Genomic DNA, 16,760 nt, shown 5'->3' on the forward strand with positions numbered 1-16,760 from the left:
TTATATTGACTCACCATCGTGCAGTGTGTTCCCAATGGAGGCCATGTTCAAAGGATCCCACCCACGGGCCGTGTGTTGAGCCCCGCGTAAACCCAAACCACACCGTGGGGTGCAAACAAACAGGCCACAGACCACACGTTACACGATTAATAGACCAAACTTTACATCCAGCACAATGTTTTACATAGCATTATGGTGAAATATTTGCATTTGGGATGTGTTTGTGGGACTATCACGTTTTATATTCCTAAAACTGGAGATTTTAAGAAACATCTGCTATTTTTAACATATTTTTCTGTGAAAAGACATTATAACAGAAAGCAACTCTTTGAATCCTTTCCATCGGTCATCACTAATGAAGTCTATGTGTGCAAAACTGAGTTCATTCTGCCCCCATTAGGAAGCCAATTACACTGGGGAAAACAAGCAATTAACAAGGTGTAGAATAAACAGCCTGCCACCTGCCTCTAATAGCAGCCCCACTTCAAACAAGTCGAGGTCTCGGCACAGCTTTCAGAATTGGCAATGGATATTATATACTTATTTATTCAGCAGCTGCTCTTCATTGCAACAAATATTACAGGCTTACCAGATAAGGTCAACATATTTTTAAAAAATACACTAAGTATTAAAGCCTGCTTTGAAGCTGCGAATGTCGCTTTTAATGAAATCAGCAATATCAGGCTTGTCTGTATTACTGTGAAATCTGCAGTTACATTTCCTAGCTTAGGGACATATTTCCCTTCATTTCCATGGGTTCAGCAGCTTCTGAATTTATTTCACTAAATCCAAGGGCCTGACAACTATTAAACAGCACATGGGGGCCTGACAGAGCTGTTAAACAACGCAGAGAAGACAATTCATTTCTCCTATCATCGGCCCTGCCTTTTTTCTGACCTTTTGCCACCTCTCCATTGTCAGATGCAGAAGGTACATCAAGTGAGGGTAAAAAGGACAAGTTTCCCACTCAGCTGTTGATTTAAAGGGCAGCCAGTCAAGATTCCAGCTCAGCACCCTTAACCAGGAGAGAGTGAAGTGCTTAGGAGGAAGAGAAAAAAAAAACACAGTACACTCCTCTTCTGGGCGAGGAATTAAGTGAAGGAGAGAGGAGTGTTACTGTGTGACAACTCTTCTGTCCCCTTCCAAAGCAGTGCTAATTAGTTCCAGAAGAAGTCACATCCATTCCTGCTTGGATGGAATATCAGTGAGTGAGAGGCACTACTGAGCGGTACTTGAGGACCAGTAAAAACTGAAGACAAATCCTTTGTGGACAAGAGATTTTGAGGTGAGAGAGTGAGAGAAGCAGCCAGAAATTCCTTCCCCCTCCCCTTCCCTCCCTCCGCCCAACCACTCTGCCACCCCCAACTTCTGATCCATGAAATCTTCCCATTCCCTCTGATCCCTGAAATTCACATGCTTTTCCATTAAGATTTTTCACTCTCCTTGATTCACTTAAGGATCATTAGCATAGCACTGAGTGGATACCACCAGTATTTAAGGCATCAGATGGACACTTCTGATGAAGCAACACTCCCAGTAATGGGTGGAGTACCTTGATAAAGGTATTTCTTCTCTGAGGGTGTGTCTAGACTACATGGCTCCGTCGACGGAGCCATGTAGATGAGTTTACTCGGCAAAGGGAAATGAAGCGGCGATTTAAATAATCGCTGCTTCGTTTACATAAAAATGGCTGCCGCACTGTGCCAATCAGCTGTTTGTCGGCACAGCGCAGTGGCCATTTTTATGTAAATGAAGCGGCGATTATTTAAATCGCCGCTTCATTTCCCTTTGCCGAGTAAACTCGTCTACATGGCTCCGTCGATGAAGCCATGTAGTCTAGATACACCCTGAATGACTAAGGAAGGAAGCAGAAAAAGTCCACCTTCTGCTTCTAACTGGACAAAGGGCCACATATCCCCAGATTTTTAAAAGGGTGCCAGTCAAGACTACCTGGTCTACAATGTCAAAGGAACACTTACCAAAAAGAATTCTTTTGCATTTTACCAAGTGTAGGCTGTGATGGAGATACAATCTGAGTTTCTCACACCTGGTCAAATCAGGTACAAAAGGCGGCATACGCCATGACTCTACATCTTTTATGGTCATTTACCCCATGTTAAGTCAATGTCAATTCAGAAATACACTCTCACTGCACAGGTGTAAATGTTCACACAATATGCAAGGCAGCAGCAAATCAGTTCCTACATGCCAGAGAGTACAATCTCACACACACACACACTCTCCCCTCATCCCCCCCAAGGGATTATGAAAAGAAAGCCTTCAGACACATGCCTTCAGTTTCTGAACTTTGCCAGCAGGAGGAGCAGGCATATATTAAGCCACCATCCTGCAGTACAAACTACAAAAGGAGAAGGTCACAGAAGACACAGCTTTTCAACATGGCTAGATGCAGAAATTCACTTGCCCTCAACACATTATAAACCACTTTAGGGAGTGTGCATGCAGGTCTCTTAATTGGCTGAATATTCTTTAATCCTCTCATTGGATAAGCAAAGGTGGCCTGGGCAACGAGCAGCAGACTGCAATATTCCACAGAAAGTGCTTTACAGGAAAGAGTAGAAAGGAACATCTGCCTTTTAAACAAACATGTAGGATATAATGGGTCATTGCTATAGTATTTTATACCTCAGCCCAGCTGTACTTTGCAGGTCCGCCTCCCTCCAAAGTCCTCAAGGTGTGTTTAACCCCAAGAGTGTTAGTGGCAAAGCAAACACCAGTAGCCTTTGAAAGCTATGCCAACAGCAAAGATAATCTAAATGTAACTAAGAAATGTAATGCATATGTCAGAGGGCAGGTTATACATATGTCTGCAGTTTCACAACAAAGCAGCACAATGGGCAGTCTGCTTTAGGATATACCCCACACACACATTTTTGGAGGGGGTTGGCATCACACTTCTTTACTCCTCAAAGAAGTAACTTAGCCAGTCAGAACCTCATGCAGAATCCCTGAACCTGTTGCTTCATATGGTTCACTACTAGTGACCCTGCCAGAGTGCTCCCGAACAATGAACTTAAGAGGCTCATCTACAATTGATATTGCATCCTACAACCTCCAATAACAGTCCAAAGCCACAAAGATCTGGGGAGTGCCACTTACTGATAGTAGTAGGAGACCTGGAGAATGGGAGAGCGTGAAAACTTCTTGGCGTGAGATGTAACCACACACTTCTAGGAGCATAAAGAACTCCAGTATTTGCAAAAGGAGATATTTATGTGGAAGACCCAATTCAATTTAGCACCAAAGAGTACGGTTTGGTATTAGAACCTATAAAACACTTAAGATTAGAGGTGCTGGAAATGGGGAATTCCACCCAATAAGGTAGCAAAGAATCACCCTAATAAAAATGTGCCAAGATTAATACCTTACTGACTCTGCTACTTAAAACACAACACACAAATCTTTTAAACAGCCCGTTGTGGGTTGGCAGGCAAATACACTCAGGAAAACAAAGGACATGCAACGTTCTGCATAAAGTGTTCTCAAATGTAGCAGTCTATATGGTTCACAGAAAACAACAATACTTAAATTTCATAGGATCAAAGTCATTAGAGACATAAGAGATGTATTAGATCATTAAGCCCATCACACAGCCAGGGTAGGCTGTACACACAGGACACCTCTAATGTTAAAAGTAACACTATGGCAAGAGCACAGTGCTGTTTTCTTGATGAAGATGCACATGAGGAGTTCTTATTCACACAGCGCATAGTCAATCTGTGGGACTCCTTGCCTGAGGAGGTTGTGAAGGTTAGGACTATAACAAGGTTTAAAAGAGAACTAGATAAATTCATGGAGGTTAAGTCCATAAATGGCTATTAGCCAGTATGGATAAGGAATGGTGTCCCTAGCCTCTGTTTGTCAGAGGGTGGAGATGGATGGCAGGAGAGAGATTGTTTGATCATTACCTGTTCGATTCACTCCCTCTGGGACACCTGGCTTTGGCCACTGTTGGCAGACAGGGTACTAGGCTGGATGGACCTTTGATTTGACCCAGTATGGCCATTCTTATGTTATGATGCAGCAGCTGAGAATTAACTCAAAGTTGCTGTCAAATTCAGTTTTGTCTTCCTTAAAATTACCACAACTTATAGGCAAAGCCTGGACTTACCTGTAGTGTTGCCACTCTGCCACGAAAACCCAGTACCTCCCCTCTCACTCTCCCTCCCTACTTTCTGCCTGCAAATACACTTCACAGTTCTGCGAGAGAATTTCTGTAGAGCCCCAGTCCTAAAAAGGTATCAAATCACAATCTCTAAATTCACCACAGACACAAAATCAAAGGAGAAAAATATACAATAAACATGCAAACAGTTCTCATTGGCCTAAGAATCTATGGCTGGCAGCAGTTCGCATTGATGCCAAGTCAATTCATTCTGTTCCGTTATCTTATTGAAGATAATTATTGTTCCTGGGATTGCAAAATAATAGTCTGTTTGTTAGTGCTTAGAATTGTAAAACCACTTATAAACAATCCCAAAACCCATTTGTTATAATGGAAGTATTTGCTCTTCTACAGTTCAGATTCAGTCCAGAGTTTGTGTGTATTGGGTCAATAATCCATGTATTTAAAAAAGAGTCACGAAAGATGTATTAACATAAGCTGAGCATTAAGACAATTATTTATATGCTGGGCAGTAATGGGACCACACTATGCTTTGTATTAAATCTCAGATAACTTCAGAAAATTACCACTTCAAATAAAGAAAATTAGCATAATGTTAATGTTGTAACACAAGTGAGCAGTAAAAATGATCAATATTCACACTGATTCTCTATCCCACAACCTTCCTACCCAAAACAGAAGAATGTGCCCTCAAAGCAGGTAGCAACTATACCTGCTTGCATTCTCTAAGCACAACAAAAACACATTACCAAAAGCCTCTTAAGTTTTGGTGTACACAGCGTGATCGTTTTTCACCTTGTCTACCCAGCCCTGCAACTCCTTCTCAGTGGGGCATGACCCTTTCTTTCCCTGTCCTTTTCCCTAGATATTGCAGATGCTTCCTAACAGTGCATGATGGAGTTCTATTGCCTAGGCACAAGGAAATGGGCCAAGAATGGTGTGTGCCAGTGTTAAATTAGAACGTTCTTGCTTTGGCCACACATTGTCTTTTAAATTTATATTAACAACATGAGTCACATTAACATCTGTCCCTTATAGGGCCATTTTCAAGTTTAATTGGCTCTAATTTAGATTATGTAAAAGTGAACTCTCTTACTGAACTAAAATAATTATAACTCTCCCTATTTTGTTTCCCTTTCAATTAAAACGGTTGTTTTGAACCAGTAAACATCCCCCTCCAGGATTAAAAATGCACCACTAACAACATGGAAGTGAAAATGACAATAAACAAGAGTAAAACAATCCACACTGATTTGCTTCAGTCAAGCTGAGAGAAGGATAAACTGTACACAGTGACAAGTAACTTGGATTTTTTAAATAATTTCTAATTTAAAACTTTTACATATTATTAGTAACCACTAACCCCATTTGCTTGCTATCAACAATTGATGTCCGCTTTAAAATTGGCAGAATATATGCCTTTTTTATACAAATGCCTCCACAATTATTTGTAGGTGACCAAATTCAGAAACTTCACATTTAATACAAAAATTATTGAAATGTAAAGTAGCACATCAGACTTCCCTCTCTGCAACAGTAGGGTGCCCTGGGGCACACCTCCGGTTACCTTTGGGATGGTTACTTCCTCTTGAAAGATCTGTATTTGTACAAAATAAGGGTTTTGGGGGGCATCAAATATCAGCTCTATAAAATCTGGCTTGGATAGAGACTCCTTCCCTTAGGAAACGAAAGCACGGTATTAATAAAGTCTTAGGCAGCATTGTGAAACCAGGCTGGATTAATTTCCAAGGGCAGTTTTTGTGTGGCTGTCTGTGTTTTTTAAGTCTCTCCACGTTGCACTCTGTGGGGTTTGTTGTTTGGTTGGTTGCGGGGTTTTTGTTTTTAATTCTTAGCGTGTCATCACTGTTTGCAAGCCGCCTTGGGAGCATCTCTTCGCAAATCACTCCCGAGCCCTAGGGACAAAGGCATCCCACAGCGAGCGGTACCCAGAAACACCCCGCGTCTTGTCCTACCTCTCCCCGCCCTGAAACAGCAGAGGCTGGTGAATCCCCTGAAGGACCCGGGAGAAGCCCCTCTCCAGCTCTCCCTCGCCTCCCTGCTGCCCCACCACCAGGCGCACAACTTGGTGCCGAGCTGCAGCCACCAGTTGCACTTTCCACTCATGCACAAACCCAAGCACTAGCTGGGGAGGGGGACCTTACTTCTTCTCAGTCCCTTTACTAAAGCCCGAGCAACAAGTGTCCGCCCGCTGCGGAGAGCGCACGAGAAGCATAAGAAAGGAAGAGCGATACCTGACACTGCGCCGCTGCCGCAGCTGCCGCCAGCCTCTGGGCTCCGCTGCTCCAGCTACTGCGGAGGCTGCTGAACACTCCGAGAGCGCCAGCTGCCACTCAGCGCCGCAGCCGCGCACGCGAATCGCGAACGCTCCCCGAACGAGACTATCTTGGGCCAAGGGAGACGCCGTCGAGTTGGGACGTACCATCCCGAAGCCGGGGAACTGAACGCGCTAGGCCGTAGGTCGGCCGCTATCATCTCCGGTGGCACTGTTGCGTCCTGGGTACGGAACACCCCCCCACCAAATAGGGAGGAGTGGTATCGCCGGCAGAGGGGCAAGTCTGCTGCAGTTGGAGTGCACTTCCCGGACGCGGCGCGCGGCCTGCTGAGGTAACGGGACAGCGATAGACCCAACCACCAGCTCCGCGGGCCCCCTCCCCTGAGGGGCCCCACTACCCGGGGCCCTCAACCTTCTTGGGAACGACCCGCGCTCCGGCCTTAGAGACACCCCCGGGACTGGCGTCCCCCCGGTCTCTGGCTTCGCGCGCGCCACAACGGTCTTCCCGGGAGCCTCGAGTGTCCGGCTGCTGCGCGCGCGCGTGAGCTCCCGGCGCGTGGCGAAATGGCCCCTGGCCAGCGCAGCGTGGGTGCGTGTGAGCGCGCGGCTCCCGCGAGCCCAGGGCCCGTGAGGAAGCGGTGCGGAGTTCAGGGACCCGGGGGGGGGGGGTCTCGCTGAAAATCCTGAAACCCGGCGCCGCCTCTTGTGCCTGCTCTGACTGGAGATGCAACTGGCTAACAGCTGCCTGGCACGCTCCCTCCCCCCTCCTTTCCCCCGCCGCCGCGGGCTTGGCTTGGCCCGGCCCGGCTGGGCTGGAGCAGTGGGTGGGGGCTGCTCGTGCCCTTCTTGGCAGGGGGAATCCGGGCTAATCGGTTAAATGTGACATCTGACCGGTTAGCTGATTTAAATGGGATTTTACATCCCTACTCTGAACAAACCAGCCAGGAGCAGCTGCCTCCCCTCCCCGCCTTGCCTGCAAAACGCTGCTTGGATATGGCACTTGATCCACTCAGCTACTGCCCCCTTGTTTCTCAACTTCTAATCCAGGTTGGACTGACAGGGCAGCCTGTAGCACATAGGTGCCTATGCTCTGCTTAAACAAGTCAAAGATCTTACCTAGGCTCTCTAGGTGACCCAAGAGTCCTACCTACATGGGTCTCTTAGCAAGTTTACCATTCACTATTGGAGGGAAAGGCTCTAGCAATGGAGAGCTGCCCAAGCCTTTCACTGTGCTGTGTAGGTGCATACAAACGAGGAATGAGAGTGCACCCTGCCTTTCACCACCCTAACTACTTAGGTCTGTAATGCCTGTTCTCTATTCACTCTGTTAAGTGTGGGCAAAGCATCAGAGGATTTTGTTAAAATTGTTTGAACTGAAACTTGCCATAGCCTTTAACTATCGGTGTCTGAACTGAAAGACTAATGCATAGATGCTCTTATATGAGGTTAACAATCCAGGAGTGTGATTAAAATAAACAGGACTGTTTATACTTGGGTGCTTGAACTGACCCTTTCAGCTGTGTTGTACTCTTGAAATTCCCACCTCCCTTTTGCCCAGTGTGAAAAACTTACATAATGATATTTTACAGATACATCAAATGCATTCCAAGATGTAAATGTAAGTGGTAACCGTGTTGTTTGGTTAATGTTTTGACAGTCACTGCAAGAAAATGATTATTCCCGTCAGATGCTTCACTTGTGGCAAAATAGTTGGAAATAAGTGGGAAGCATATCTTGGCCTTCTCCAAGCAGAATATACAGAAGGGTAAGTATTTCTTTATGGTCCTTGGCCCTGATCTTGCAAACAGTTACTGAGACCTGGTCTATGCTAGGGAAGTAGAGTGACATAAGGTGTCTTATGTTGACCTAACTGTCTTTGTCTACACTGCAGTGATGCTTCTGCTGCTGTAAATCACCCACTACATCAACTTAATAACTCCATGTTTGTGAGAGACATGGTGCTTAGGTGCTTAAGTAGCACCGTATCTGTGTAGACACTGGAGACCAAGCCCCAGTGCTAACAGCCTGAGCTGTCATGTCAGTCAGGCACCATTTTGATGCTACCCCACACTTCCTGCACATTCAGCTGGGCACCGGGCTCATACCTTGAGCCTCCTGCCCTGGTATTGATAGTCAGAGCTGGAGAGGGCATGAAATAACAGCAGCCATAAAACGGACAAGAATGTCCATTTCACTACTGGTAAGCTTTCTGCTATGAAATTGACCTCAAGCCCCAGGAATACAGGTGCCACTCAATTGTGCTGTCGGTGCCCCACTGGTAGGAAGAAGGTAGCATGATCAGTGATATCAGATTTAATTGCTGTGGTGGCTGTAGGTTGACCTAATTTTGTAGACAGGCCCTCAGTGCTTATGCATTGACTTTATTGGGGTAGCACCTAAATTTATGTATAAGTGACAAGGAGTCCTGTGGCACCTTATCAACTAACAGATGTATTGGAGCATAAGCTTTCGCGGGCCAAGACCCACTTCCTCAGATGCATGCGATAGAAATTTCCAGAGGCAAGTATAAATATGCAGGCCAGAATAAGACTAGAGATAACGAGGTTAATTCAGTCAAGGAGCGTGAGGCCCACTTCTAGCAGCTGATGTGGTGTTCACATCTCCACATCAACTGCTAGAAGTGGGCCTCACGCTCCTTGACTGAATTAACCTCGTTATCTCTAGTCTTATTCTGGCCTGCATATTTATACCTGCCTCTGGAAATTTCTACCGCATGCATCTGAGGAAGTGGGTCTTTGCCCACGAAAGCTTATGCTCCAATACATCTGTTAGTTGATAAGGTGCCACAGGACTCCTCGTCGCTTTTGCAGATCCAGATTAACATGGCTACCCCTCTGATACAGTTATGTATGTAACTATTCACAGGGTTTAGTTTGCTTTACCCTGTCTCCTAAATATAGGACTTTTTACTAGCTCTACATCTTGTCTGTAAAGTGAACAAGGGCACCAAATGCTTGATTTTTTTTTTTTTAATTTTTTTTAATCTTTTTTTTTTTTTTTTACCCCCCAGGGATACTGGGCACTCACGTCTTATGAAAGTTAGTAAGTGTTCAACAATTTAGAAAAAACTACCCTGTCTGCCCTGAAGGGAGAGCTAACATGGAGACTTCACCATAAAGCCTACACCACATTCCTTCAACCACACAGATAGGGGGGAAAAAGCTGTTGCCATCCCACTCTGTTGCCTCTGATACAGAGGCAGCAGTACGGAGTGGTAGGGGGCTCACTGGCTGTCTCCCCCCTGGAGACTATGGAATAGTCAAATAGCTGATAAGAATTCATAAGGTTAATCCACTATTCAGTTACCCATTCACATCTTTAGTAGGGATGTTAAATAATCGGTTAACTGGGTAACTTGTCACCCAGTAAGTATCATCCTTACTGGGTAACAGTTAACCAGCACCTGGGAGCAGCTGCTCCAGCCCTGCTCAGTCCACAGCACAGCTGGCCAGGGCAGGCACCAGCAGTGGCCTGGGATCCTGCTTAATTGGTTAGCTGGTTAAATGTTAGGTTTAACTATTTAACTGATCAAACAGGATTTTACATCTCTACTGTCCACTTGAGCTGTATGCTGGAGCACACAGTTTCTGAAAATCACGTACCTATAAGGTGTCTCAGGTTGGACTCCCAAAACTGCTTGTCATCTTTGAAAGTTTAAAGAGGCTTTTTTGGGAGTATGCCATATCCTTCAAATAAAATGATTAATCACAGAACTGTCCCTCAATATATGGTTGATAACCATAATGCTACTCCACATTTAACAATTTCTACTTAGAGCTTCCCAAGAGCTGGAATTATCCTGTAATTTGAAAGAGACTTCTCTCAAGTCTCACTATAAAACTCAATTGTGTTGCAGACAGATTCTAAGTGTGCACTAAAAATAAGCTTTCATAAGTCATTTAAAAATAAATCACAAATTGTTTATTTTGCCAACTGTTATGTACAATTGACAGATAATACAAAAAAATACTTCATTGTGCATTTGACCATTATGTATTGCTACTTTCAGTGTTTGTTCTGCATAGTCTGTTTTCCTTTAAGGCAGCTTCTAACAAATCCAGCTTTTCTATGAGGTTTGGTAAAGATGGGAGTCTTAAGCCCCAGACAGACTATGAAGCTGAGATTGGGTTTATAAAAAAACCCTAAAAGCTTTCCTTGCCTAGTCTTTAAACACATGGGAATTCATAATCCACCCCCTTTAGCCTCTTCAAAGCTTCTTGCCAAGGCTGTAGAAAAGACTTATCTTGCAACTGAGATTTTATTTCTCATTTGTCAGTTGTGTTAGATAAATGTGCAGTGAGACCCAGTCAGTATTTTTCCTAAATCCCACTGCTAGTCTGCTTATAGGTGCCCTTCCAGAAAGATCTTGTTGAACTCAGGTACTGAAGATCCAAGAAGGAAATTATGGCAATTTGTGCTGTAGCTTCATCACATAGCTTGTAGTAACAGAGCAGGATTCCATGAACTCTTTTTTAGAATGCTTGTTTTAATAGCTATTTATCTTGATTGTTTTTTATGGCAATTTGCTAACTACCATTCAGTTCTTAGATACTGTATTTAGGAATGTTAACCAGTAAGCAACAGTATGCTTACCAGTTAACCGGCCTTTACTAGTTATCTCTGGTGGTTGCCACCTTGCCAGACTGAAGCAGCCCTGGCCTTGGAGGGCCTGGGCAGAAGTATTTCTCAGCCATGGTGGGGCCAAGGCATACTAGGTCAGATGAATGGTCCATCCCTCCCAGTATCCTGTCTGCTGACCGTGGCCAATACCAGTTGCCCCAGAGGGAGGGAAAACAGGGAATCTTCACGTGATCCCTCTTCTGTCACCCACCTACAGAGAAACAGAGGCTAGGGACACCATTCCTACTCATCCTGGCTAATAGCCATGGATAGACCTAACCTCCATGAATCTATCTAGCTCTTTTTTGAACCCTATTAAAGTCCTAGCCTTCACCATATCCTTTGGCAAGGAGTTCCACAGGTTGACTGTGCGCTGAGTAAAGGAAAAATTCCTTTTGTTTGTTTTAAACCTGCTGCCTATTAATTTCATTTGGTGATCCCTAGTTCTTATATTGTGGGAATAAGTAATAACTTTTCCTTATTCACTTTTTCCACTCCAGTCATGATTTTATAGACCTCTATCATATCCTCTCTTAGTCTCCTCTTTTCTGAGCTGAAAAGTCCAAGTCTCTAATCTATCTTCATATGGGACCTGTTCCAAACCCCTAATCATTTTTGTTGGCCTTTTCTGAACCTTTTCCACTACCAATAGCACTCCTCTAAAAAAATATATCATTTAACTGGTTAACCATTTTAATATCCCTGAGTGTGTGTATTGTTTGCAGTCTTTAGTTTAAGCTACTTTACTTACAGGAATGCCAAAATCATGATGAATTATATGAATGTGGCAGAAATGTATGTTTGAGACCTGATGGGATTGTTAGATACACTGTGGACTGGTTCTGGTCTCACAAGTGTAAATCAGTAGCAATTTAACTTTATGGAGTTACAGCATTGTAGTATCAGAACATGGGTTATAGCTACACTAAGGAGCTTACTGTGGTGAAGCTGCACCTATGCAATTGTGCCACTGTAAGCTCTCTAATATAACTGCTCTAAGCCAGCAGGAGACCCATCAGCTTAACTACTTCAGCCTCCATGAGCAACAGTAGGAGCTCTCATGCTGCCATAGCTCTGTCCATTCCAGCTGTTATGTCGGTATAAGTTATGACACAAGGAAAGTAGTTTATTCTTACTTCTGAGTGATATACATTGTACTGACAAGCTGTAGTGTAGACATAGCTTTAAAGTTACAGTGAAGCTCACATATTGTGTTTGCCTGATATATGCAGTCAGAAACAGTATGTCCTAGAGTCACACATTGATTTTTTCATACTATTACATTGTGTACATTCCTTTGTCCCCTAAGGCGAGGAGAGTTTCTGCATGATCCTCTCTATTCTGCCACCTGCAATGAAACTGCATACAGTTTTAGGTAATGGCATGCAGCTTTCTGACAGCTGTCTGGGCAGATAAATGTATCAGATGCAACTAAAAGCACTTACTGTAACTTTAGAAATGAGTTTAAAAAATGGAGAAATCTGAGGTTTCAAAGCAGGGTTAGTGGCAGAAACTGCTGTGTCTCACTAAACATTTTTTTCTTCCTTATAAGCACAAGCTCCTGGAAGATTGGAGAAGAGAGGAAATGGGTGCTTCTGAGTATTGATTTAGCTTAAACTACACATGTATAGGATTTCTAATTTTGTAGCTCATTCTTGTATTCTGCAGCTGTGTCAGAACAGTACGACTTAAGGTCAGAATTTTCTAGAGGAACTTCTCAGACAAATTCTTATTTGAAAAGTGTTCTGCTTTGTAAAAATATGAAGATGCAGTGTGGGGCATTAGTCATAAAAATCATATTTCCTTTGCCCTTCTTACAAAAAAAAAAGGATTTACTATAGAAACTCTCATGTAGAACTTGAAGGATAACTTTCTGCACATGCTTGTTTTGCACTAGAAAATATTCTACTTGCTGTTGAAGCCCCACTCTTAAAATAAATTGGATAAACCACTAACAAAACTGTAGGAGCAATCCTATGTCAACAGGTGGAAGGACTAGATTAGAAAAATTTCTGGATCTTCTGATTCTGAGAACATTATTTAACCCTTATCACCAGGGTCTGCACTGGCTCTTCCGGGTTGTAATCTACTTGCCATGGGTAGATGGTGATCAGGAGATCGAATGGGAAGAGCTGCTGTTCATGAACTCTTAGGAATAACTGAAAGAAGTTCAGGAAGTTTTTACATTAACTGGATCTTAATAAAACGTTTGGATGCGATAAGCATGGCTCGACAAATAATGTAGAGTAGGGGCGAGTAGATTACATTATTTGTCAAGCCCTGCTTATCGCATCCACCCAAACGTTTTATTAAGATCCAGTTAATGTAAAAACTTCCTGAACTTCTTTCAGTTATTCCTAAGAGTTCATGAACAGCAGCTCTTCCCATTCGATCTCCTGTACAGTGTCACAATTTTGTTTTTAAGTTCATTTTGGGAATAAACACTGAATTATTGCAACATTGAATAATGCAAGTCTAATAGATTAATAGTCCTATGAATCAGTCCATACATTTCGGGGATGTCAAATGAGTTTTTGAAGAAAACTGAATTACATTTAGTTATGTTCCATGGTGTGGGACTATAAAGTTCAGATTGATCTACTGGGAGATGTATATGGTGAATGAGGATAGAATATGGCTCATGTAGTGGGCAAACTTCTAACTTGGGGTGGGCAAGAGGCTGCCAGGGGGCCAGATATGGCCTTCGGCCACCTTGCTAAAACCCTTAGAGCAGCTCAAGTTTTAAAAAACCAGCTGCTTTCCACTCTGGATGGCTGGTGAGGGAGGACAGAATCTGCATGCTACCCCTGTCCCCCCAGCAAAATCTTAGCTCCCATTGGCCCATTTCCAGCCAATAGGAGATGAGAAATTTTGCTAGCATCAGGGGCAGTGTGAAAAGCCACCTCCTTTCCCCCTGCCCCATGCCTGGAGCAGAGCCATATGAAACAGGCTGCAGCAGTCTGCCTCAGGTTTCTGCAGAGCTACTGGCTGGGAGCCACCTAGGTAAATGTCTCCGAGCCAGAGCCTGTCTCTGACATCCCACCCTCTCTCTCCCCCCCTTCTGACTACCTGCCCCAGGCCACCATCTAAACCCTGTGTAGCTCTCCCTCCCCCCCTTCTTCCTGGTCACAACTCCCTCCCAGACCCTGCACCCCCATCTGCACCCCTCTCCCATGCCAGAATGCTCTCCTGCACCCATACCCCCTCCCTGACCCTGCACCCCATTTCCCCACCCCAGATCACCACCCAAACCCTCTGCACCCGCTTCACCCAGATCACAACTCCTTCCCAGACCTTGTACCCCCTCCACCAGGCCAAAATCCTCTCCTGCACCAGTACCCCCTCCTAGACCGTGTACCCAAAACCCCTGCCCCAGATCACAAGCCCCTCCTTTACCCAAATGCCCTCTCAGATCCCTCATCCCCTCTTGCATCCCAGTTCCCTACCCCAAGCTTCCTTCTGCACCCAACCTCCATCCCAGACTGCACACCTCCTCCATAGAAGTGCAGCCCTTGACTACTTGCCAAAATTTTGGAGTGGCCCCCCATCAATTATTGCCCACCCCTGTTCTAACTACATTTAGCATAATTTAAGAGTGGGTTAAAAGTGGAAAACAAACCGCATTTTTAAGAGTGTATAATTTGAGCCATTGGCTTTATTACCCAGTTCACACATGCAGTTGCATATGTTTAAATTTTTAGAAAATTTGCTTCACCAATATCATCTAATTTATGAACTGGGGTAGTTCACACTTGTGACCTATTAAAAATAGCTTCAGGCCTGTCTGTACATGTTCTTTTAGATAACATTTAGCTTTCTTATTTGCAGTATGAGTCTCCCAGCTCAAACATCTGAGTTAGACAATATTATACCCAGTTTTACAGATGGGAAAACTGACCTTGTTTGAGCTGGGAAACTAATCTACATCATTCAAGTGTCTTAACCATAGTACAAGTTCTAAAACAGCATCCCTGTTACCAAGGTAATGTCTGTGGCCATCTAAATTTTTAAATCTGAGTAGATCCCTCGTCTATGCTACCCATTGCAACAGTGGTAAAACCAAGTCTCCTTACTCAGGCTATGTCTACACTGCAGCTCTTTTTTAAGATACTGGAGGTATCTCAGAAAAGCTATGCCACGTCCAAAGAATGCATCTGCTTTTCCAAAAAAAAAAATCAGAAAAGCAGACACGTTCTTTCACCATCCCTGTAAACCTCATTGTACGAGGAAGAAGGGATGTGCTATAAGAGGAGGCTTTTCTGAAATTTGGCACCATGTAGACATGCCAAATTTCAGAAAAGCCTCTTCTGAAAGAAAAATGGGAAAAGATACACAAATTGCGTATCTTTTTCCAACTTTTCTTTGTAGTGTAGACACAGCCTCAGTTATAATAATGTAAATGGGGCCTAAACATGATGCATGGGCTTATTTAAAAGTCATGTTCACAACCACGAAGTCTAAACTTGTTTCCTGGCTGGAAAAGCTTGCATACAGCTGCCAGGGTTTTGTTTGACATTGTCTGTCTTAGTGAAGAGACTCTTTCTGAACTATACATAGAGCTTTTGGATTTCCAAAAGCAGTTAATTGTGACCTGTGGGAATAGGTAGAGTCATATTTACCACCTGTAAGAAAAAGATGGAGATATCAATGTCAGCTTGACTATGTATTTAACTTCTGTTGCACAGAAAGGGTTTAACCCCATTGTTGAATTAATCTGACAGAGCCAGGCTTAAGCTATATGTCCTGCTCAGCAGCAACATTGGAAAAGAACATTAGCTAATAGAAATAAAGACACTTGTGCAGGACTGAGCAGGAGCTCTAGAAGCTGCCAACTACCTATGTGTTTCTCTTGTCACTCCAGTTAAGGTCTTAAATATGTTGCTTAGAACAATTTTCACTATTACTGTTCTAAGGAATGCTTTTTCAATTTGTTCACCGTCAGGGATGCCCTGGACGCCCTAGGATTGAAAAGGTACTGTTGCCGCCGAATGCTGCTAGCCCACGTGGATCTGATTGAGAAGCTCTTGAATTATGCCCCTCTGGAGAAATAAGCAGTGGGTGGAAGCTTTCATACTGCAGCCATATGGCCCAGAAAACACCACTAGCAAGCCTCCAGCTGGACTCTTTAGGAATTGGAGAGATGCAAACCATCCATGCAGCAGCCAATGAAGGATTTCACTTTCCAGCCATAATACTGCTCCCCACTAATCTCTTCTAAGGAAGCATCTTAGGGTTTTTGTTTTGTTTTGTTTCTTGGTTGGGTTGGGTTGGGTTTTTAAGCCTGACAGTAAAGTAGGCAGCTTTCTTCCCTCTTTTCCCTTTGCTTCAGTATTGTTAAGAAATGTTCTCCCAGTGAAAAAGTATTTAATAAAGTATTTTTATGGAATGTAGTCAAGTTGTATTGTGATTACAGAATTGTATTTAAGTATCCTCTTTCTCTCCCCAGTCCAATTCCAGTTTCTGGAAAGGGTTTTAGTGTACAGTCAATTTGAATTCCTTATTCCTGATGTTAAAGTTAAAACACCATTCAGTGCTGAGAATAAAATTGTTCCTTCTCTCGAGCAGTTGCTCATGCTAGTGTACATAGATGAGTCTAGATCTGAAGTTCTGAGTTCCAACACAGTAAGTAAAGTGAGGTGCTATGTAAGAAGTGAGGCCATTTTGTGAGAGCAGATATTC

General features: G+C 43.7%; 2 protein-coding genes across 6 annotated transcripts in view; one reads left to right on the top strand and one right to left on the bottom strand.

Moving 5' to 3' along the window:
* Nucleotides 1-6,590, bottom strand: part of TSPAN4 (tetraspanin 4) — a 708,227-nt gene extending 701,637 nt beyond the window's left edge. For 2 of the 4 annotated variants that reach the window (XM_075928235.2, XM_075928234.2), the window contains exon 1: nucleotides 6,400-6,448. Coding sequence is in view for 1 of the 4 variants with exons in the window: in XM_075928231.2 (XP_075784346.1) it covers nucleotides 6,400-6,590 (191 nt within the window). In the remaining 3 variants the exon portion in view is untranslated. Of the gene's footprint in view, nucleotides 1-6,399 lie in introns of all 4 variants that reach the window. The other 2 variants (XM_075928231.2, XM_075928236.2) reach the window with 2 other exon arrangements.
* A 48-nt stretch (nucleotides 6,591-6,638) lies between these two features.
* Nucleotides 6,639-16,471, top strand: POLR2L (RNA polymerase II, I and III subunit L). Of its 2 annotated transcripts, none has more exons than XM_014569449.4 (3): nucleotides 6,639-6,772; nucleotides 8,098-8,205; nucleotides 16,024-16,471. In XM_014569449.4, the coding sequence occupies exons 2-3, from the start codon at nucleotides 8,111-8,113 to the stop codon at nucleotides 16,130-16,132; spliced, it is 204 nt and encodes a 67-aa protein (XP_014424935.1). In that variant the 5' UTR covers nucleotides 6,639-6,772; nucleotides 8,098-8,110; the 3' UTR covers nucleotides 16,133-16,471. The 2 variants fall into 2 exon arrangements, with proteins under 2 accessions (XP_014424935.1, XP_014424934.1); XM_014569448.4 differs by lacking the exon at nucleotides 6,639-6,772 and adding an exon at nucleotides 6,884-7,029.
* The last annotated feature ends 289 nt before the right edge of the window (nucleotides 16,472-16,760 follow it).

This window comes from Pelodiscus sinensis, chromosome 5, assembly GCF_052426305.1.
Source record: "Pelodiscus sinensis isolate ZL-2025 chromosome 5, ASM5242630v1, whole genome shotgun sequence".
Lineage (NCBI taxonomy): Eukaryota > Metazoa > Chordata > Testudines > Trionychidae > Pelodiscus > Pelodiscus sinensis.